Source organism: Coccidioides immitis, assembly GCF_000149335.2.
Source record: "Coccidioides immitis RS genomic scaffold supercont3.4, whole genome shotgun sequence".
Classification (NCBI taxonomy): domain Eukaryota; kingdom Fungi; phylum Ascomycota; class Eurotiomycetes; order Onygenales; family Onygenaceae; genus Coccidioides; species Coccidioides immitis.
The window spans coordinates 326469-349206 of NW_004504311.1; the positions used below are offsets into that span (position 1 = coordinate 326469).

Consider the following 22738-nt stretch of genomic DNA (forward strand, 5'->3'; position numbering starts at 1 on the left):
GACAAACCCTGGTTTCTACATTGCAACCACTCTGTGTATGATGGGTAACACTCGACCATCTCCTCTTCCTTTAAAGTGTGGCCTGCAGTTTTCTCAGGCAACGGACCGGAAAGCGGCTTGCATGGACCCGAATATATGCCTAATACAGTACTACTCACTTCGCAGTAATGGAAAGACACATCCATCAAACATGTTTGTATGTATGTACAACAAGCCAGGTCTTGATCTTGCATGCTTCTTTCTCTTGTTTTGCGAGTCTGGCGCGGGAATGCATCGGCGGCTGGTTTCTCAAGGTCAATTATACCTTGTTCCCACGAACGCGGGACTTCAGGGTACTTAAGGTCGGGACTCTTCTCAATTGCCAATTATGGACTCCTCAATTCCTGGCTACATTCCGGTTTTGAACATGCAGTATATAAGAAGGCTTGAAACCAAGGCTTCCATCCATTTTCAAACCCAAACACGATGGATCCTCCTTTTCAGAGCAGCAATGGTACCACATTAGGGGATATCACATCAGCTGAAACAGAGTGTTCTCGCAGTTACACGTTTGTTGAGAAGGCCGAGCACAATTATAACCCTAATCTTCAGGAAGAACGTGTATAATCTACTTTTCCTTTGTCATTACGTCTGCATATTGTCATTTTGCGCATCATGGGCTGGGCTTTTTTCTCTTCTCCGGAAAACACCTTTCAGCACTAAATGTTATGGGGAGGAGCTTGAATGTTTCGCATGGGAGATGGACCTGACTGTCACCACCTATATGGTATGAAACTTGAAAGAAGCTGTGTTGTTGTTTTCTTGCTAACTAAGGGTATCCTGCTCTCCATCTAGGCCATGCAAGGATTGTCACCAACGTTCTTGGGAGATTTTGCAGATGCTGCTGGCAAACAACCTGCATACATCATTTCCTTCATCATATATGTTTCTGCCAATATTGTATTATCATTACAGAACAATTTTGGTGTTTTGTGCTCCGTTGCTTGCAGAGTGCTGGGAGCAGCAAGACGATTGCCCTAGCATCTGGGGTAGTGGCTGATATCGCTACTGCGACCCAAAGAGGATCATATATTGGCTATATAAGGGCAGGTTCGTTAATAGGACATTCAATTAGGCCCAAAATTGGCGGGGTTCCTACCCAATATTTGGGCTGAGAGCAATATTCTGGTTTCTTGTTATCATGGCATCCATTTATATTGTTCAATTCGCCATATTCGTCCCCGAAACGTCAAGGAATATTGTCAGAAACGGGTCAATTTCACCACCAGGATAGAATATCTCCCTGACATCTTACCTAGCCGAATGCAAATTAGAGCGACGTCCGGCACAGCCACCCGCGAGAGCGTAATGCGGAATTCCTAACCCGCTGAATACGCTTGCGATAGTGATTAGAATGGTTACTACGCTGATTTTATTAAGCAACGCGATCATTGTTTGTGGTTACTACGTGATTGGAGCCTCGATTCCAAAGATCTTTCATCACATATATGGACTGAAAGAGTATCAGAAGATCGGCCTTTCTTTCCTTCCCTTGGGGCTGGGCCCTGCGTTTACCTCGATAGCCAACAGCCATGTAGTCGACTAAAACTATAGGAGAATTTCCAAGAAGCTCAGTCATACCATCCACAAAAATAAGGAACGAGACCTGGGAAATTTCTAATCGAAAGAGCTAGACCAAAAATTTCTCTCCCGTTGCTCGTTGTCGCAACCTCTAGCATTCTCGCCTTTGGCTGGACCGTGAATTTCAACTTGTCAATCACTTTCCCGTTGACTCTGCTCTTTTTCTTCGGAGCTCCAACCCTCGCAGCGTAATACTCGGGACTCCAATTGTTGATCTGCATCCAAATAATGCAGCCACAGCCACGGCTGCGAACAATTTAGTTCGGTGTCTGCTTAAGGCGGGGGGGACGGTGGGTATTTTGCCTACAGTAAACTGGTTGGGTCGTGGATGGGTTTTTATTGTGGTGGCCCTGGCCTTGCTTACCACGGCTTCCATGATGGTCGCTGCCATCTATCTCAATCCAAGAAGAAGGGGTTGCGATGGTGCTGGTAAAGCAGAGAATTGACGCTCGGGGAAGCTGTTTATCCTATGGGAGACAGTTTGCTTGGGTGATATAATCCAGGAACCCAGAAATGTTATGCTCAAATATCATAGCGGCTGGCCAAAAATAACCACGTTTATGGTTCTCACGGAGAAATATTTCGTGTTCCTTTCTTATCTAAATGCAAAATACGCCCTTTCTAGGGGGACCCTTTCCGTCTCCCAAGCAAGCCAGTCTGACCTCGTAGTCCTAGTACATTTATTAGCTGTATTCAAGCTCTGGTAGTGTGGAAAGTCGGACATACGGTAACAAACCCATCGCATTGACCTTCCACACGCCCAACGCCAATAGCATAAGTTGCATCAGAACATATACTATCTTCACTCCAATCAATTGCGCCTTAATCCCTTCCGCCTCAAATTTGGCAAAGGCGGAATTTGTCGCTATCAGACCTTGGATAGGTCCCTTGAATAGCATGAAGACCATCATAATGCTAAAAATCTGTAGACTGTTCCCAGACATGTACATCATTATTGCGTTCATAGGTAATTGCTTTGCTGGTGCAAAGGCAATCTCCCACGCCTTCTTGAGCTTGAGAGCGTCGGTTTCACGGGATTTCTGTGCGGAAATGCTAGACGACGTCGAAGATTGCTGGGGGGATTTGGGCTGCAAAGGCGGGGTAGGATTAGGGGGATGTACTTGAATAGCACGGGAAAAAGGACCAAAACTCACTTGTTTTGAGCTGGATCGTGGTGAGGACGAGTAGCCTGGCGGATTCGGGATGTTCGCTTTTGATGGTGGTGGAGGCGGTGACTTCATGTCGATAGCCCACGGAGGTAGGGATACAGGTGGAACCATGGTGGTCGCTCGGGGAATAAACGTTTCGCAGATTCTTCGTGCAAATGTATAGGAGGGTAACGTGTTAGGTAGGATCGATAGCCGTGAGCTGGGGTTGCCGGTTGTCGCGTGTGGCCACGAGTTGGTGAGGTGGTGATGTTTTCGATCTGGACTGCGCCGGGGCCCCTTTGTCACTTGAAGGTTCCGTCTCAAACCAGCTGCTCGCTCTGTTCCTATTGTCTCACCGTCCACACCGAATTGGATCGGGAATCAAACCATTACCCTGATTTAGAGGCATGGAAGTGGCAGCTACTTTGTCCATCTCTCCGTCTGGCCATTTTTCGGTGTGATTTGCCCGGGCGAAAGCCAGAGGCAACCTTGCGATCTACTACGTACTTCCTTGTCACTACGTCCCTTGACGCAACCCCAGAGCTTTCTCCGCGGTTAAGCAGCGAACGAAACAATGTCTTCGAGCGGGGGAGATGCTAAGCTATTTGCGAGGGTAGGTCATCTGCCCATCTCTCCTACTGCCGTATTTTATCGCCCCCGTGCCCCGTCGGCCTTGTTCATCTTGACCACGCTTTACCGTTCTGCTTTTGCGGGAGTCTGGACTGCAGACATCTTGATCTTCTTCTACCTGCCCTTTTGACGACGCCTTTTCCTGGGATCCCCATGTTTGCTCCGAAGCTATTTACGCCACCGGCACATGCTGTTATAAATTCATGGACTCACAGTTCGCAGGGAAAGGTCAACGAGCTCCGTATGGAGCTCCATGGCGGAGGCAAAAAGGATAAGAATCACTCCGGAAAAAAGATTGCGTTGAAAAGGATCGTGGCAAATATGACAATGAGCAACAATGATATGGTTTCATTGTTCCCTGACGTGGTTGAGTGCATGACGATTCCGAGTCTTGAGATTAAGAAGATGTAGGGGATTCTACACTGCGAGAACTAGGCCAACGATGGATCAACGTGGCTAACGGAACGTTGAACCAGGTGCTTTCTGTTCCTCGTCAATTATGCCAGGACGAAACCTGATGTAGCATTGAAAGCGCTACCGTTATTGCTGGATGTATGCTTTTCCCGTAGTACCAGTTCATCCTGATGTGTTTACGAGCTAACAGAGAGTGTAGGATTTGAACGATAACAATCCTCTTATACGTGCTCTTGCCCTGCGAACCATTTCATATGTCCATGTTCGTGAATTCGTCGAGGCTACCGTCCAACCAATAAAACGGCTGCTCGATGACGGAGACCCATATGTCCGTAAAACTGCGTGCTTTGCGGTTGCGAAGCTTTATGACCACGACAGGAGAACTGTGGAAACATCAGACTTGATTGATAGGTTGAATAGCATGCTTAAGGATGAAAATCCAACCGTAGTATCCAGTGCCTTAGCCGCATTAATGGATATATGGGAAAGGAGTGAAGCCATCACTCTTACAATTGATTATGCGAGTGCGTCGAAGATGATATCTATTCTTCCAGATTGCTCCGAGTATGTCTTTCCCGCTTCAGACATGATGTCCCAAACTGACTTGCGGTTTAGATGGGGCCAAACTTATATCCTAGAAGCGTTAATGTCGTACGTACCACGAGAGTCATCAGAAGCGCTCTTGTTGGCTGAGAGAGTCGCTCCGCGTCTCTCGCATTCAAATTCTGCAGTTGTACTGACCTGCATCCGCGTCATTCTCTACTTAATGAATTATATTGCCGACCAAAGACAGATCGCATCCTTAGCGCGCAAGCTTTCGCCTCCGCTTGTGACTCTTTTGTCAAAAGGTCCTGAGGTCCAGTATCTGGCCCTTAGAAATGCAATTTTGATTTTACAAAAGCAACCAGAGGTTTTACGAAACGATATTCGCGTGTTCTTTTGCAAATACAACGACCCGATATATGTCAAGGTCACGAAACTTGAACTAATTTTCATGTTAGCAACCAGAGACAATATCTCCGTTGTGCTAACGGAACTGCGGGAGTAAGTCTTTGCTATTGTGCCGTTATTTATACAGTATTTTAACTTTCCATAGGTATGCCACGGAGATCGATGTGCATTTCGTTCGCAAAGCAGTAAGAGCGATTGGAAAATTGGCGATCAAAATTGAATCCGCTTCCAATCAATGCATCGAAACGTTACTAGAACTTGTCAATGCCAAAATTCCCTATATTGTCCAGGAAGCAACGGTGGTCATCCGCAACATATTTCGAAAATACCCCAATCAATACGAAGGCATCATTGGAGCTGTTATGAAGAATATTGATGAGCTTGACGAACCAGAAGCAAAGGCAGCTATAATCTGGATTATTGGACAATATGCAGACCGAATAGAGAACTCGGACGTCTTCTTGCAAGACTTCTTGGCAACTTTCCATGATGAGCCGGTGGAGGTCCAACTCGCACTTCTCACGGCGACCGTGAAATTATTCATTCAACGACCCACCAAGGGCCAGCAGATTGTGCCGCAGGTATTAAAGTGGTGCACTGAAGAGACAGACGATCCAGACCTCCGTGACAGAGGCTTCATGTATTGGCGTCTCCTTTCTACCGACCCTACGGCTGCAAAAGATATTGTAATGGGCGAAAAGCCACCTATCACTGCCGAGAGTGAACGGCTGGATCCCCGTACGCTTGAGGAATTATGCCTGAATGTTGGAACCTTAGCGACTGTCTACCTAAAGCCTGTACAACAAGTTTTCCGGAATTCAAGACCGAAGAAACTAGGAAACAGCCCTGCTCTACAAAAACTACCGGCAAACGAGAGTACGAATACGCCATTCTCGATACCAATATCTACTCTGCTTGCGGCGGGAAATAACACCAGTCCTCCGAACCTTGGTACCAATTCGGGGCTTGTGACCCCAGGAGGCGAAATGTCTGCTGCTGTGAATGCCGCGGATGTGTACTTTGCTGGAGTAGGTAGCCAGCAGATGGCAGCTATGAGTTTGTCTGGTGGTGATGCAGCAGGCGATGGGCTAAATGGCTCACAGCAATCGCCATACATCGTGAATCAGGCCGGCCAACATGCATACCAGCCGCAGGCAGTAGGTGGAGCGGCGACAGGTGAGTTGTTGCTTATCTGAGACTCGAGCTGAATTGTGGAGGTAATGTGCAGGATGAACTGGATAATCAGGCGGAAATCAGTTGTATATATAGCAAGCAATCCCTTGTGGCCTGTCCGATTTTGCATGGGAATGGCGCAACGATTTCGCAGGCGTGTTTAGAGTTTGTAATCCCTTTAAAGTACTCTGTATTGTGCCAGTAATTGTTGCTGGTCTTTTGAATTCCAAGAGCTTGCAGTAGGCTGTATTGTCCTGTGCGCACCTTTTGAGAGGCGTATGGTATGGCCTGTACAATGACAACAGCAGCCTCCATTCTTTTAACCCCCAAGGAAATTCTGTTATGCGGCTAAGAGTAAAACTAGATACAAGCCAGCTGTACAGGAAGAGGTATGATGATATGTCAATATGCATGCAGGGAGAAAAAAGAATCACAGAATACACACAAGCGGGAAAAGGCAGATTAATTCCAACTGGTGCCAGCGAGTGAATCAGAAAATTGCATCGTAACAACAACAGGATTATGCTGAGCTTGATCAAAATGATTCTTCAATTTCATGTGGTCTCGCCATCATTCTTTATTCCAATGTCCAATACATTGGGCATGGTAAAACCCTGAGAGCTCATTAGAGAGCGAGAGAAGACATAAGATCATGAAAGTTATGATTTCTCTCCATCCCAGCCAACCCAACTTCGAGGCATAACTCTCCAGACACGGCATTCTCCACTCTTTAAGTCACCCAACTTGAAACTTTCAATCTTGACTTTCTTGCTCTCTCGGCCTTGCTCCCACGCTCTAATTTTCTTCTTTGTCCCGTCCCAGTCAACAACAACTCCAACGTGATCAGGCTTTCCAACCTCAACATTATATTTTTGATGCATCGTTCCCCGATGACCTTGGAAACGAGCGTTGCGAAATGTGACAATATCACCGGGACGAATCTCATCATATTGCTGGACGGAAGCGTTGGCTAGATTGGAGTACACCGCAGCTCCGAATGCACGGGAACCAACCGGGAGAAGGGCATCGGAAAAGGGAGTGAGGAGGGACTGTACTAAACTATAGGACGTTCCGTCGCCGACAATTGTGTTTTGTTTGGAGGCTACAGATTCCGAAAGTCGAGATCCAAACAGAGCGTGGGCGTTTTCAAGTTGATCTTGACGGAGGCGCGGTGGCGGCGCCTCATGACGCTGTTCAAGGATAACGTCACCAGGATTCTTCGAATCGAACTGAACTGTGATAATCGTTTGGGAATAATCCATAAACAAAACATAAACGTCTTTGGAAATCGTGGTCTTGCCCCCTCTTTTGGTGGATGACGATTCCTCAACTTCGTACATTATATCTCTTCTATTTTGAAAGACAGGGGGAGGAGTATTGGGTTGTGTCCACCAAAATGTGCCTTCTCCAAGGTCGACATCACTTGCAATATAACCTTCCATAGGCGGCCGTTGGATATCCATAGACCTACGAGTATTGGATTGACTTCTGAGGAGGTCAACTGATCCACGAGAAGGCTGGCTCCGAGATGCACTTTGCAGAGAAGGCGGATTTGGAGGAGGAGAAGAGTGAATGGACTTTCTAGGCGATGATTCAGGATAGAAATCTTCCCCACCAGCTTCTTCTGAGGGTGACTTCGTGGCGGTCGGTGCACCCCGGGAAGGTGGGGCGGCTGGATGGGTATCATATCTATATGGATCGTATTCATCCTCATCGTGTGCATGATTCTTAGGAGGCGGGATAGGAGGGGGAGGCATTCTTGGCATGTCGATAGATTGTCGCATGGATCTTGGAGGGGGCGGAGGAGCTGCGCGAGGAGCCATGGTAGGAGGGGGAGGTGGGCGTATATCCACTGGACTTTGAGGAGATTGAGTGCTGAATTCATCCGTAATGGTGCCTTCGTCTACACTTGAATCACGTCCGTGCGCCTTCAGAGCATCTTTATGTTTGGCGCTAGAAGCAATGTCGGTATCATAATCTCCCTCATATTCTGTGATCTCCTCTTCTGTGTCATGGCCTGGGAGGCCGGTTTGCGTGCGCACACTCATTCGACTGTCGTTCGTTGATTTACGACTTACGGGAAAGGGCGGAGGCGGTGGAGGCGGGCGAGTTTGAGCAGCCGATGGCAAAGTAGGGAGCACCTGTGGAACAGGAGGTGGATGGCTTAAACGTTTCTCAGAAGTAGGGGGTCTCAAAGGTGGTGCCGCATCGTTCTTTCGGTCAGGTAGAACCGCAGCTGTACAGCCGTCGCTTGACTGGCTCTCTGCTTGTAAATTACCAGGTGCAGCAGAGAGTTCGTCGTCTGACTCTTCGCCGAGACTTGGAGACATTGTTCTCCTTGTTGGTGGCAGTGGGGCGGGGCGCGCTAAACAAGTAATCAGTGGCAGGCCATTTGGGCGTGATACTCAAGGGATCACTTACACTCTGGAGGCGGAGAAGGGCTGATTGGTCGATCTCCTGGCATAGGTGGCAGGACTGGCCTGGAATGGCCGGGCGGAAGCGGCGGGGAGCGTTCTGTTAAGACGGTTAACACAATGGTTTAAAATCTAATCAGGGACATTTAAAAATACCTTCTTGTGGTGGAGGCGGGGGTGCCCTCTGCATCTTGGGCTGCGAAGGATGTACATCGGCCTCTTCAGTGGTCATTTTGGGAGTTTGGACGGCAGTTGTCAACTGTGTATCTATCTCATCTCCCTTGATTTCAGTGGGAGACTTTATTGATTCTTGTTTGCGTGACTGCATTCCCGGCAGAACCATAACTGGGACCGGGGTTGCATATGCTGGAGTCGAGCGCTCTTCATCCGGAGATTTGGCTTCAGCACTGGCTGAATGGCTGGGTTGTGGCTTTTTATATCCACTACCTGACATGCCTGGTATGCCAGGTGGTGGACCAAACATACCCATCATGCCCATCCCGCCACTCATTTTCGCCATACGGTCACGAAGTTCCATTCTCCTTTTGATTTCAGGGTCAATATCCTCCTCTTCCTCCTCTTCCTCTTCTTCTTCTACGTCTTCGCCCTTAGCACCCCCTTGGTCGATCTGGTCTTCTTGTTCACCTTGAGTCATACCTAGGCCGTGCTTCGCTAGTTTCTCATCACCATCCTCCTTGCTAGCTGAAGTTTCCTCCGCTTCTTCGGTATCCCCTGTGCCGGAGTGGTCAGCGTCATTGGGATCACTTGTATGTTCTGGCGAAGGATGTGCAGCGCTCATCGTGGAGGGCAGAATAGGCGCCCGGTGTTGGGGTGGACCGGTATCATCACGGTGCTCCACCCCTGTGTGAGATTCCTTGGCTGTTTCCGATGTATCAGTTCTTTCTAATTCCGCACCAGGAACGGAGTCCACGTGGTCCGGAGCTTCTTGCGGTTCCACGCGTTTTTTCGGAGGTGGCTTCTTCGGCTTCTCTTTCTTTTGAGCTGCTTCTGCATGCCGTGCTGCCTGCTCAAGTTGCTGCTTTTGCAGGAGTGCAATTCGTTCTTTTAGAGAGGTAGGCTTGGGCTTGTCCTCATCATCAGCGGCTTCGGGTGGAGGAGGGGGTGATCGATCTGTAGCTAGTCTTTCTTGGTGGGGTTCCATAACCTCTGGGTCTTCTTCCCGCTTATATACCCTCTGGGGAGGCGCTTCGACTGGCATCGGAACGTAAGCATTTTTGCTTGGAGGCGGCGCAACAAAAGGCTTCTTGATAAAGGCGCTCGAGTTTAAAGTTGCTGCGCTTGGGTTAAATGGCGCTATTGGTGCCGCTGCAGGCTTATTAAATGCTGCAATTCTATCCCTGAAAGAAGTTCCTGTAGGCTTCTCGGCGATTGGTGGAGGCGGGGGTTTAAATTCCGTTCGCTGCGTGGCGCTCGTAGGTTGCTGCTGTGATGGTGCCTGAGGAGGGGGAGGAGCAGCTAATATGTGAATCTCTGCGGGTGGAGGAGGAACGGGATGAGGTGGTTTGGATTCGGTCTCCCTTTCAATCGATGGTGGGGCCTCAAATTCCGGACTTGGTGGTGCGGGGCTGCTGGCGACTTGAGGTGGTTGGGGAACGGCCTCGGCATGCAGAGGGTGTTCAGAGTCCTTTTTTGGCTTGCTTGGTCTTGAAGGTCGGGGTGGCGCTGGCGGTTCGTATCTTTCCACGAAGTTCCTAGGAAAGATGCCCTCCTTCTTGGTTCCAGCCTCATCTGTATACTCCCCATAATACCATTCTTCATCCTCCTCTGCTGTTACCGTAATGATTTGTCCAATCGAAAATGTAAGATCATCTTCATGGTCGGAGGTGTATTCAAATATTCCCTTAACAGTGAATGGAACTGCGGGCATTTGGGGCAGCGGGTCTGCGTGATAACAACTAGGAACCAACAGATGTCGCGTAACGGTTATGGAGCCGGCCTTCTCCTGGTCCTGCCGCCGAGATCAAACAACACCAGAGTCAATTGTAATTTGAGTCCAGATAGCAAGGCTATTCAATGATCAGAAGAAGATGTGATCCTGTGATTACTCTGAAACGAGGTCAGCGCGATTTTAGAACTAAGAAACTCCAGGAGGAAAGCACTCACATTTCAGACCAAGGTTTGGTGCTAGTGACAGCATGAATGTCAAAAGATCCAAAGGAACGCGGGTCCAGACTGACTTGCTCTCAGATATACCACTCTGTGATGTGCAGCAATGGTGAGGGAGGTCGTCGAGGGGTGAGGTGTTCGGGCGTTGCTCCACCAAACCAAACAGCGACAACAAGATAACCTAATCTGTGGCTCAGGCCATTACGCCACCTTCTTTTCCCCCCAAAAAAAAGGAACTTACGTCAGGCCAAACACACACTTTCACAGCTGTTACTTGTTTCTCGCCTCACATGGTTCTTGGTGCTTATTGGAACTGGCCCTCCCAGAGCTCCTTGATGCTGCTCACCGATCTTTCATTTTGTGCTTCTTTTCCTTAAATGGCTATCCTCTCCGGATAAACATCCGTTTCCTGTTCAAGCGGTCATGGATCCAGCGACCGATTCTCCTTCGACCAGCTCATCGGTCAAGACCTCGATCCCTGCCGTCCATGCTTGTTCGAGCACCGCTCCTAGCTCCATGAATTACACCCCGCCTCGCGGGAATACCCCCAATCCCCGTCACTTGGCCATCGCACTACACCATGCCCGCCATATCCAAGCTCGCAAAGACACAGAAGCGGCAATTCTATCTTACATTGAACTCCTGATGACCTTGCCTAGCGATCCTGATGCGGACCCCGCGTCGCCATCCGAAGAAGACGTGTCTACTTTCAAGTCGGCGCTGGTCCCGTTCCAGCCGTCAGATTACGATAATTTGATCCTGGAAAGGAACATCGACGGGCGATGCGGTTATACACTTTGCCCCAAAGACCACAGAAAAGAGGACCCGAAAGCGAAATTCCGCATAGTGTGGGGTCCAAAGGGGAGTGGACCAGGCGGGCGTGGGAAGGAGATGAAAGTCGTACCGAAAGAACAATTGGAGAAATGGTGCTCTGACAAATGCGCTGAGCGGGCTCTCTACGTTCGCGTTCAGTTGAGCGAGGAACCGGCCTGGGAAAGGATAGACAAGAAGAATATGAATCTGCTCTTGTTGGAAGAAGGGAGGGAAGGCCACCAGATAGATAGGAAGGGCAAGCAGCCCGTTACGAGCATGCCGACCGTGGAAGATAAGTTTCGGAATCTAAACATCGGCTCTTCGATAGAGGCGGAACAGGATGCACTTGGCTGCCCGCCGGGTAGACTGACCGTGAATGATGGAGACAGTTCCAGAGTGCTGGCGATGGAACGGGGTGACTCTCCTACAATTGCGTCTGACAAGGAGAGGGTGCCTGTACGCATCGTTGAAAAGGACTCAACAGCAGCGTCCGCGCCAACATTGGAGTCGGGTAGCATGCAGGGTGGTTCGATTGAGGGATTCCATCCGCAACTGCATACATACCGCCCACGCACCGAAACATCATATGACAACAATCCTCTAGAGAACGATGACATGCTCTTTTAACCGTAACGACACCCATGGCGTTTGTTGATGCGAAATACTCATAGCATATTCGGAGTTTTTGAGCCGGTTGGGTTAAGGACTAAGATCCAATTTCGGAAATGGCGCTTTGTTTCCAGGGCTTTTGAAATTCTTTTATGTACCTACCGTAATCACCCTACAAAGCGACGCAGCCTCGGTGCAAGACGAGCCAATCGTCCTTAGAGAAAAACATGAGGGATTCATTTTGGCAATCAAGCATCATCCCGTAGGGAATCAGCGACACCTTGAATTCATGGAACGTCATTGTATTTCATCTGCAAGCTACTACCTATAAAACGCCGCAGAAATCAAACGACATTTTCGTTAAACAAACCGCCATGATAAAGTCAGAGAGAGTTTATCTGAAGCGGCGTGGGCGCTCAGCCTGCTGGGCCTGGCCAACAGCAACAACGTTGACCTTGAGGGAATCGAACTGCTCACATTTAAAAGTTGATCATTAGCAAATTATCAATATTTCGTCGTCAGACAGCTTGTATATTCGGGTGAGAACCGAGTGTGAATGGGAAGTGGGAAACATACACCGAGGCTCTTGAGGAGATCTTTGGTATCAGTATCGACCTCGAGTTGACCGCTCTCGGTCTGGGAGATGTCCAAAGCAGAGATCTCTGGGACGTATTGATCCTTGCGCTCACGCTCCTCTTCTTGCAGCTTGAAGGAAATACCGCGGACTGGACCCCGTTGGATACGCTTCATCAGATGGGTAGTGTAGCCAGCGATCTACATTTGAAATTTGCACATTAGGCCAGAGGCTCTTGGAGAAGCCGAACATAGCGTCTCCAACATCTGAAAGGGCACTCACCTTGTTACGAAGACGCTTGGACGCAATGATGGCGATCTCATCGCAAATTCGCTTGTTGGTCTCGAAGTCGAGAGTGAGCTTAGGGTAGTAGCGCTCAATAATGACCTTGGCGGACTTCTTGACTGTCTGTAGATTTCACAAAATAAACGGGTAAGTCTCAACATTCAAATGCTCAGTGATGGAGCTATGTTATTCTCACCTTCGTTCTAACGCGACCCATTTTGGCGGTGTTGGCTGACTGCGCTGCAACGGTTGAGGTTGTCGGATCGTTCGTGAGGTTGCGGCAGTCGAGGTCAATATCTTTTTCGTGCTGTTCGCTTAGCTCACCACAGCGGACAGCCGATCACGTGGAAAAGCCCTAGGTTCATCACGTGATACCAGCGGGTGCCCAAAGTCCGCCCGCCAATGGAGGTTGGACAGATTGAAAGGCATGCTCAGATAATATAACAGTCAGGGCAAGAAAGGACCCGTCGACATGGCATCGTAGATCAAAAAATGAGGTGGAAATACGTTGCTTGCTTATAACTACACACTGACACTATAGTACATATAACTAAATCTGACCCTCAAGTGTCAAGCCGAGGGACGGATCTAAAGAGATTCTTTGGCAAAGAAACCGACGACTGTTGTGCGTCGGATACTCCGATAAGAGACTTAGCTGCTTCGGATGGCCGCCCAACCTGTAGCTCAACTCTGCCGTCTGATCGTATAGCGGCTCTTTCAGCCTTAACCCAATACTTAGAGCCACCAGGAGCATCCGGATCAGGACCGACAGGTCCCCCAAGCGACCTATTTTGTCTCCATCCCTGCGATTTAAGATCATCGACAACAATTCCACCAACACCAATCACCGTTCGTAATTTTTGAGCCCTCTTTGCGCTTAGAACACGGGCCTCGACTGGTTTGGGTTGCTGTTGCGGTCCAACAACTGGGTGGTTGTCCATATGCGCCTTAGTGCGAAGGTAGGATAGGCCCGCAGAAGGATGTGTTGTTGGAGGGCCATGCGTTACATATTCGGTAGAAGATATGTTTGACGGTCCAGCGGTCCAGCGACGTCGCGTGAGGTATTGATCAGGTACATTCGGCGGCGTGGCCAGATCCAGGAACTTGTGAATTTCTGGGCCGAGGGCCTCAGGATTTGCGCGCAAAGCTCTCAGAGCTGTTTCGAACTCCTCGTCGCTCAGTTCTTGCGACACCTGACGCTCTCCAATGGGTTCACCCCGATCTAAAAGGGCTTTTCGGGATTCCGAGGCCTTTCGTTCCGCAAGGACCTGACGTAGCCTCTGCAGAAACTGGGGTCTTTGCTTTCTAACGGATTTTAGATAATTCTGAAATTCAGTTTCCGTCTGACCTGCCAGCCACGGCCCCTTGAATCTGAATCGTTTTGCGTTTAGATCATCGACATTCTTGCTTTCGTGGGTGTTATCTGCACTTTTCTCAAAAACGCTTAAATGTCGCCCGCCCCCGGCAGCAGATGGAATACCGGTATTCAGCACGGTTGACAGCGGAAGAAAAAGTTCTTGCCATTTTTTCAGCGTGGTAGCGTGATCGGCAGCGGATTCAAAATCCGTGACATGCTCGAAAGTATCTAAGTGATTGACGCGAACGACGGGGGATGATGAGCTCTCGGTCGTGGACTTCGCCGGTAGGGGTCTCTTGAGACCCCAATCGCCTCTTGCTAATGATGAAGGTGGTGTTGCAATGGCAGCGCGGATCGGAAAAGGGAGTGTTGCCGTGTCGGATTCAACGACGGTAGAAGAAGAGGTGGGAGTAGCAGGATGCGACAGGCTCTGGGGTAAGGAGAAGAGACGGGACTTGCGAAGCAAATTCGCCGTTGGAGACAATCGGCCCGCCATCCTCACCGGGAGTACTTGCTTTCCTTGTTCTCCGCAGCTCGTGACCTGTCGAGATGGTCAAGATTCACAGTCTCCGATGCTCGATTTGGATTTTTCTTCGGCTGTGCACAGTGACCGGATGCGCCATATTTGACGCTAACCAAGCTCCTGACCACTTAACTTCGAGAGTCCATCGGGCCGATTGCCGCCGCGTCCAAATCAAACGCCCGGCGCCGCTCACATGCTTACGAAACAACAGCGATTTAAATCTGGTCACGGGGCGGTTATCGTTACCTGCCCTCGTCATTAGCAACAAATCCCATAGTGTTGGGGACATCCGTGTAAATGCCTTGCCCCTAGCTGCCTCCATTTAATGAGTCTTTCAATGCGGTAATCAATGTTTATCTCCCCAGAGGCAGATGCACTGCCGGTATTGGGGGTGTGATTTCCAACCATGTCACAATCATCATCTGCAACCGATGCGCTCCCGAAGCTCTTCCTAGAGCTCAAGTCGAAAAACGAGGAAACAAGGCTGCGAGCAGCGACTGAACTATACGATAATGTAGTAGCAGCGTCGAGAGGTGAGACCGATGAAATCTCCCCGGCCTTGTGCGCGCGATATTAACGAGCATTGTATTTTAGAGCTCCCGCAGGATAAATTCCTCGAGTATTATAACACGGTCAGCCAGCGAATAGCTCAGCTCGTGGTTACAGGGGGCGACGCGAATGAGAAGGTGGCCGGACTTCTTGCGCTTGATAGGTTGATCGATTTCGACGGTGTTGATGCTGCCCTAAAGACAACGAGATTCTCTGGCTACTTGCGTAGCGCATTGAGGAGTAACGATAATGCAGTGTTGCTTTATGCAGCCAGGTCGCTGGGGCGCCTAGCAAAACCTGGCGGTGCATTAACTGCAGAATTGGTGGAAAGTGAGATACAATCGGCACTAGAATGGTTGCAATCGGAAAGACAAGAGAATCGACGTTTTGCTGCCGTGTTGGTCATCAGGGAACTCGCCAAAGGCTCCCCAACTCTCATCTACGGATTCGTTGCGCAAATACTTGAACTTATCTGGGTTGCCATCCGTGATCCGAAAGTGCTTATCCGAGAGACGTCTGCTGATGCTATCAGCGAATGCTTTGAAATTATTTCGGCTCGAGATAGCCAGGTTCGCCATCAGTGGTTTGCGGGAATCTACGATGAGACGCTACTTGGTCTAAGATCAACGAACGTGGATTGGATCCATGGCTCTCTCCTTGCGCTTAGAGAATTGCTCCTTAAAGGGGCCATGTTTATGAACGAGCACTACCGCAACGCTTGTGAGATAGTTCTCCGGCTGAAAGACCACCGAGACCCCAAAATCCGGACCCAGGTGGTCGCTACAATCCCCGTGCTTGCATCATATGCTCCATTAGACTTTACGAATACTTATCTCCATAGATTCATGATATACCTACAGGCGCAGCTAAAGCGAGAGAAAGAGCGGAATGCCGCGTTCATCGCTATCGGTAAGATTGCTAGTGCTGTGGGGAACGCGATTGGTCAGTTCCTCGATGGCATCATTGTGTATATTCGTGAGGGCTTGACTCTGAAAGCGTAGGACCCCCAGCGATATCCATTGGGTTAGCACCGGCTGATGATATTTTAGACGCAATCGTGCTGCAGTGAACGAAGCTCCAATGCTAGAATGCCTCAGCATGCTATCTATGGCCGTGGGGCAAACTCTCAGCAAGTATATGGAATCTCTTCTCGACCCTATCTTTGCCTGTGGCCTGAGTAAAGCTCTCACTCAAGCTCTAGTCGATATGGCACATTATATTCCGCCTATCAGAGCCACGGTCCAAGAAAAGCTGCTCGACATGTTAAGTTTAGTTTTGTGTGGAAGGCCCTTCCAACCCCTTGGCTGCCCTGACAATCGCGCCCCGCCTATGCCGTCTTTTGTGAAAGAATCTGCACCGCCACCCCAAGAAGTCACTGACAGCGAGATTACCCTTGCCCTGCTAACACTAGGGAGCTTCGACTTCTCTGGTAAGTTCACGCGCTTCTATAATTTCTAGCTATATCTCACTCGAGTAGGCCATATATTGAACGAGTTTGTCCGCGATGTGGCTATAAAATACGTGGACAATGATAACTCCGAGATCCGCAAAGCATCCGCCTTGACTTGTTGTCAACTGTTTGTCCATGACCCTATTCTCAACCAGACAAGCAGCCATTCTCTCCAGGTTGTCAGCCAGGTTATCGACAAGCTCTTATCTGTAGGAGTTGGTGACCCTGAACCCGAAATCCGCTGCACGGTATTACAATCACTGGATCGAAAATTTGATCGTCATTTAGCCAAACCGGAAAATGTTCGCTGCCTTTTTCTCGCTGTCAATGATGAAGTGTTCTCCGTTCGAGAAGCAGCAATTAGTATAATTGGTCGTTTATCAAACGTCAATCCTGCTTATGTTTTCCCACCGTTGCGAAAGCTGCTTGTCAATCTTCTAACGGGGCTTAGTTTTGCAACGACGTCCCGTCAAAAGGAAGAAAGTGCTCAGTTGATTAGTTTGTTTGTCACAAATGCAACCAAATTGGTTCGCTCCTACGTTGACCCAATGGTCACGACTCTATTGCCGAAGACAACAGACCTCAATGCCGCAGTGTCAGCGACTACCATAAAAGCAATCGGAGAAATCGCAACCATTGGCGGTGAGGGCATGAAGCAATACCTGGCTCAGATTATGCCTATTATATTGGAAGCTTTACAAGATCTGTCCTCGCCCTCAAAACGAGAGGCCGCTTTGCGCACTCTTGGACAGCTTGCGAGCAATGCCGGCTACGTTATCGAGCCCTATAAGGAATACCCACAACTCCTTGCTGTCCTCATTAACATCATCAAAACGGAACAAGCCGGGTCCCTTCGGAAAGAAACTATCAAGCTCATTGGCACCCTAGGAGCTCTCGACCCCTACAAATATCAGGTACCACATTTCCCCATCTAATTATAAGTCCTATGCTCATTCATGAAAAGCAAATAAGCCAAGATACCCCAGACGTTCATCACATCAATGAAATCCAAGCAGTGTCCGATGTGTCACTAATCATGCAAGGGCTTACCCCTTCTAACGAGGAATACTATCCTACAGTTGTTATCAATACCCTACTACACAATATCCTAAGTGAGAGTTCCCTTGCCCAATATCACTCCGCCGTCATTGATGCTATCGTCACGATCTTTAAGACTTTGGGCCTGAAATGCGTTCCTTTCTTGGGACAAATAATCCCAGCTTTCATTTCGGTGATCAGAGATACGCCGGTCAGCCGCCTGGATACCTACTTCAACCAGCTTGCAATATTGGTTACAATTGTCAGACAACATATTCGCGCATATCTGCCAGAGATTATTGTTGTTATCCGCGAATATTGGGATGCGTCCTATCAGGTCCAGGCGACAATACTGTCTCTTGTGGAAGCAATATCCAAGTCTCTGGAGGGAGAGTTCAAGAAATATCTAGCCGGATTGATCCCCCTGATGCTAGAAACAATCGAAAAGGACAGTAGTCCACGGCGCCAGCCATCAGAGAGGGTTTTGCATGCATTTCTCGTGTATGGATCCAGCGCAGAGGAATATATGCACAGAATTGTCCCGGCGATTGTTAGATTATTTGATAAACAGCAGGCTCCCCAAAACATCAGGAAGTCGGCCATCGAAACCCTGGCGAAACTATCTCGCCAAGTCAATGTGTCTGACTTTGCATCCCTTATGATCCATCCATTGGCAAGGGCAATCGGCTCAAGTGACCGCACTTTGAGACAATCTGCTTTAGATTGCGTTTGCACCCTAATTTTTCAGATAGGTCAGGACTTTACGAATTACATCCAGTTGATCAACAAGGTACTGTATCCTTTTCGCAGTTTACAATTTCTAGCTACTAACGTTCAGCAGGTGCTCAAAAATAATCAAATTCACCACCACAACTACCAGATCCTCGTATCGAAGCTCCAGAAAGGCGAACCCCTACCCCAGGACCTGAATCCTGACGAGCAATACGGTTCTTTTGGTGACGACCAATCCTTTGGAGAGGTTGGTCAAAGAAAGATCCTTGTAAACCAGCAGCATCTCAAGAATGCGTGGGATGCAACTCAAAAATCAACTCGAGAAGACTGGCAAGAGTGGATGAGACGTTTCAGCGTAGAGCTTCTTAAAGAATCCCCGTCTCACGCCCTTCGGGCTTGCGCCAGCTTGGCGGGTATTTACCAACCATTGGCAAAGGATCTGTTCAATGCCGCATTTGTGTCATGTTGGACTGAGCTTTACCATACTTATCAAGAAGAACTAGTTCACTCGATTGACCTTGCCCTTACGGCTCGAAATATACCGCCGGAAATTCTTCAGATTCTTCTTAATTTAGCAGAGTTCATGGAACATGACGACAAAGCACTTCCTATTGATATCCGCACTCTTGGGAAGTATGCAGGCAAATGTCACGCTTTTGCGAAGGCCTTGCATTATAAAGAACTTGAATTTGAGCAAGACCAAAACTCCGGCGCTGTTGAAGCTTTGATTAGTATCAATAATCAGCTTCAGCAGTTCGATGCGGCGATTGGGATTCTCCGCAAAGCGCAAGCATATCGAGACGTGGAGCTAAAGGAGACGTGGTTCGTAAAGCTTCAACGTTGGGAGGAAGCTTTAGCCGCGTATAAGCGACGTGAATTGATTGATCCTGATTCTTTTGAAGTCACCATGGGAAAGATGCGCTGCTTGCATGCTCTTGGGGAATGGAAGATGCTTTCGGATTTGGCTCAAGAAAAATGGAATCAAGCGACCAACGACCACCGGATAGCTATCGCGCCTCTTGCCGCAGCTGCTGCTTGGGGCCGTGGGCAATGGGAACTCATGGATTCATACATCGGAGTAATGAAGGAACAGTCGCCTGATCGATCGTTCTTTGGTGCAATTCTTTCCTTGCATCGAAATCAGTTCAAAGAAGCGGCGGAATATATTGAGAAAGCTCGCAACGGTCTTGATACGGAGCTATCTGCACTGCTAGGTGAATCTTATAATCGCGCTTACAACGTGGTCGTCCGTGTCCAGATGCTCGCTGAGCTCGAAGAAATCATTACTTATAAGCAGAGTGCTGGTGATCCTGAGAAGCAAGAGGCCATGAGACAAACATGGAATAAACGGCTCCTAGGTTGTCAACAGAACGTTGAAGTATGGCAACGAATGCTTAAAGTCAGAGCGCTTGTTATTTCACCAAGGGAAAATTTGGATATGTGGATCAAGTTTGCCAATCTCTGTCGAAAATCGAATCGAATGGGACTTGCAGAACGCTCTCTCGCGTCCCTCGAAGCCGTTGAATCTTCCGAGTTTGGAATTCCACCAGAGGTGACTTATGCTCGCCTTAAATTTGACTGGGCCGCAGGCCGCCAGCAAGAGGCCCTCCAAGCACTCAAAGACTTTACTGCCTCTTTGACTGAAGAATATGGGAAATATAATTCCCTAGTTAGTGCCGCACGGGGCCAGCAGCAGCAGGCTGCAGAAAACAACCATATGACTAACGGGCAGACGGAACAAAGAGAAGCGGAGATAGCTGCAATCCGTCAACACCTTGGCGACCTTGGCAAATTCCGGCGGCTTCTTGCAAAGAGCCATCTCAAACAAGGCGAATGGCAGACAGCCTTACAAAGAGGGGATTGGAGATCCGAGAATGTCTGCGATGTGCTGAATGCTTATTCCGCCGCCACGCATTATAATCGCGAATCCTACAAGGCCTGGCATGCTTGGGCGCTCGCAAATTTTGAGGTGCTGAACGCCTTGAGTCCTCAGTCCAACAACGAAACAGTATCGATACCTCATCACATTATTAGCGAGCATGTAGTTCCTGCTATCCAAGGGTTCTTTCGGTCGATCGCACTTTCATCATCAAGCGCCCTCCAAGACACTTTGAGACTTCTCACACTCTGGTTCACACATGGTGGTGACGCAGACGTAAACTCCGTTGTGACTGATGGCTTCGCCACTGTTAGCATTGATACGTGGCTTGAAGTGACTCCCCAACTTATCGCACGCATCAACCAACCCAATCCTCGGGTTCGCGCTGCAGTCCACCGCCTCCTCGCGGATCTGGGGAAGGCTCATCCACAAGCTCTCGTATATCCCTTAACTGTGGCCACGAAATCCAATGTGGTTCGCCGTTCGCAATCCGCGATCCACATCATGGATAGCATGCGTCAACACAGTCCCAGGCTCGTCGAACAGGCCGAAGTTGTCAGCCATGAGCTGGTTAGGGTTGCCGTCCTTTGGCATGAACTTTGGTATGATGGTTTGGAAGAAGCATCCCGACTGTATTTTGCAAACCACAACGTTGAAGGAATGTTCGCGACCCTGGCGCCACTACATGACATGCTAGACAAAGGCGCTGAAACTCTGAGAGAGGTGTCCTTCGCTCAGGCTTTCGGCCGTGACCTAGCCGAAGCCAGACATTTCTGTCTTCTTTACCGTGAAACACAGGAAATTGGAGACCTCAACCAGGCATGGGATCTGTACTACACTGTGTTTAAGAAGATTGACCGGCAGGTCCGGCATATGAGGACCCTTGATTTGAAATACGTTTCGCCTAAGCTAAAGGATGCTGTCGACTTGGATCTGGCCATACCAGGCACTTATCAAAGCGGAAAACCTGTGATTCGAATCCTGAGCTTTGATCCTGTATTAACTCTAGTTCAAACAAAGAAAAAGCCGCGAAAGATGATTGTTAAAGGCAGCGATGGCAACTCGTATATGTACGCCCTAAAGGGTCACGAAGATATCCGCCAAGACGAGAGAGTCATGCAACTGTTTGGGCTTGTCAATACTCTCTTAGAAAAAGACAGTGAATGTTTCAAACGTCACTTGACTATTCAACGCTTCCCTGCCATCCCCCTATCCCAAAACTCTGGTTTGATAGGTTGGGTAACAAATACTGACACACTACATGCCCTGATCAAAGAGTATCGGGAAAGCCGGCGCATTCTCCTTAACATCGAGCACCGCATAATGTTGCAAATGGCACCAGACTACGAGAGTTTAACTCTTATGCAAAAGGTCGAAGTATTTGGTTACGCTATGGATAACACGACCGGCAAAGACCTTTATCGGGTTCTTTGGCTTAAGAGTAAAAGCTCCGAAGCCTGGCTTGAACGGCGGACCAACTACACTCGCTCGCTCGGCGTTATGTCAATGGTCGGATATATCCTCGGTTTGGGTGATCGACACCCATCCAATCTTTTGTTGGATCGGATCACGGGCAAGATCGTTCACATCGATTTTGGTGACTGCTTTGAGGTTGCTATGCACCGCGAAAAGTACCCTGAAAGGGTTCCATTCCGACTTACTCGTATGCTCACCTTTGCCATGGAAGTCAGCAACATTGAGGGAAGCTACCATATCACCTGTGAAGCCGTGATGCGGGTTCTTCGAGAGAATAAAGAGTCTTTAATGGCAGTGTTGGAAGCTGTAAGTTCTTCACTTGCCTTTTTGTTTTTTTATTTTTATTTTTTTTTTTTCGGATCGCGTGCGGTTGCTGACTTTCTTAACCTTTAGTTTATCCATGACCCATTGATCAATTGGCGACTGGGAGCCCGCGAATCTCCCGCACAGCCATCTTTCGCTGACCGTCGCCAATCAGGTGAACTCGATCTCGATCATCCACTACAGCCCGGTAACTTTACACGCCGCCGTCCCTCGATTCTAGACGGTGGCATTCTGGACGCTCAACAGGGTATTCCCAACGAAGCCAGAGAAGTGCAAAATGCCCGAGCTCTACAAGTGCTTGGCAGAGTTCGGGAAAAACTCACTGGTCGGGACTTTAAACCACATGAAGAACTTAATGTTAGTGACCAGGTGGACAAACTTCTTGTTCAGGCCACAAGCGTTGAGAACTTGTGCCAGCATTACATTGGGTGGTGCAGTTTTTGGTGATGGATGCCTCTGAACCCTTTCTTTTTCCTTTTTTTCTTTTTTGTATTTCTTTTCTCTTTTGTCCTTCTGGCTAGGAGCAACATTTCTTTGTGGAGTTTCGGATATCGTTTATGATGCCCATTTAAGCAGGCGACGGTATTTTGACGATAATGACATTTTATTTGCTACACCAAGGAAAGCTGCAGGGTGAGCAGTGCTCAGCCTG

At 48.8% G+C, this 22738-nt stretch overlaps 8 protein-coding genes across 8 annotated transcripts; 4 read left to right on the forward strand and 4 right to left on the reverse strand.

The window, feature by feature from the left end:
- Positions 1-231: 231 nt before the first annotated feature.
- Positions 232-1204, forward strand: CIMG_04358 (uncharacterized protein). Its single transcript, XM_001244916.2, has 2 exons — positions 232-766; positions 835-1204. Exons 1-2 carry the CDS (start codon positions 724-726, stop codon positions 1152-1154), a joined length of 363 nt encoding a protein of 120 aa, XP_001244917.2. The 5' UTR covers positions 232-723; the 3' UTR covers positions 1155-1204.
- An 842-nt stretch (positions 1205-2046) lies between these two features.
- CIMG_04359 (chaperone EMC4) lies at positions 2047-3154 on the reverse strand. The gene is made up of 3 exons (XM_001244917.2): positions 2775-3154; positions 2347-2708; positions 2047-2291 (listed from the first exon to the last, which is right to left on the reverse strand). Exons 1-3 carry the CDS (start codon positions 2898-2900, stop codon positions 2216-2218), a joined length of 564 nt encoding a protein of 187 aa, XP_001244918.2. The 5' UTR covers positions 2901-3154; the 3' UTR covers positions 2047-2215.
- Positions 3133-6185, forward strand: CIMG_04360 (AP-2 adaptor complex subunit beta). The gene is made up of 6 exons (XM_001244918.2): positions 3133-3381; positions 3621-3805; positions 3875-3950; positions 4012-4376; positions 4428-4856; positions 4909-6185. Exons 1-6 carry the CDS (start codon positions 3343-3345, stop codon positions 5957-5959), a joined length of 2145 nt encoding a protein of 714 aa, XP_001244919.2. The 5' UTR covers positions 3133-3342; the 3' UTR covers positions 5960-6185.
- Positions 6186-6232: 47 nt separating this feature from the next.
- Positions 6233-10585, reverse strand: CIMG_04361 (SH3 domain-containing protein). The gene is made up of 4 exons (XM_001244919.2): positions 10475-10585; positions 8507-10417; positions 8358-8450; positions 6233-8301 (listed from the first exon to the last, which is right to left on the reverse strand). Exons 2-4 carry the CDS (start codon positions 10236-10238, stop codon positions 6596-6598), a joined length of 3531 nt encoding a protein of 1176 aa, XP_001244920.1. The 5' UTR covers positions 10239-10417; positions 10475-10585; the 3' UTR covers positions 6233-6595.
- A 233-nt stretch (positions 10586-10818) lies between these two features.
- On the forward strand, positions 10819-12147 carry CIMG_04362 (uncharacterized protein). Its single transcript, XM_001244920.2, has one exon. The coding sequence runs from the start codon at positions 10901-10903 to the stop codon at positions 11915-11917; it is 1017 nt and encodes a 338-aa protein (XP_001244921.1). The 5' UTR covers positions 10819-10900; the 3' UTR covers positions 11918-12147.
- A 33-nt stretch (positions 12148-12180) lies between these two features.
- On the reverse strand, positions 12181-13028 carry CIMG_04363 (40S ribosomal protein S17). Its single transcript, XM_001244921.2, has 4 exons — positions 12955-13028; positions 12756-12881; positions 12476-12673; positions 12181-12368 (listed from the first exon to the last, which is right to left on the reverse strand). Exons 1-4 carry the CDS (start codon positions 12973-12975, stop codon positions 12294-12296), a joined length of 420 nt encoding a protein of 139 aa, XP_001244922.1. The 5' UTR covers positions 12976-13028; the 3' UTR covers positions 12181-12293.
- Positions 13029-13225: 197 nt separating this feature from the next.
- CIMG_04364 (uncharacterized protein) lies at positions 13226-14685 on the reverse strand. Its single transcript, XM_001244922.2, has one exon. It carries the CDS (start codon positions 14609-14611, stop codon positions 13322-13324), a length of 1290 nt encoding a protein of 429 aa, XP_001244923.1. The 5' UTR covers positions 14612-14685; the 3' UTR covers positions 13226-13321.
- A 250-nt stretch (positions 14686-14935) lies between these two features.
- CIMG_04365 (phosphatidylinositol 3-kinase tor2) lies at positions 14936-22703 on the forward strand. Its single transcript, XM_001244923.2, has 6 exons — positions 14936-15171; positions 15233-16184; positions 16237-16616; positions 16665-17551; positions 17602-22068; positions 22156-22703. The coding sequence occupies exons 1-6, from the start codon at positions 15045-15047 to the stop codon at positions 22531-22533; spliced, it is 7191 nt and encodes a 2396-aa protein (XP_001244924.2). The 5' UTR covers positions 14936-15044; the 3' UTR covers positions 22534-22703.
- The last annotated feature ends 35 nt before the right edge of the window (positions 22704-22738 follow it).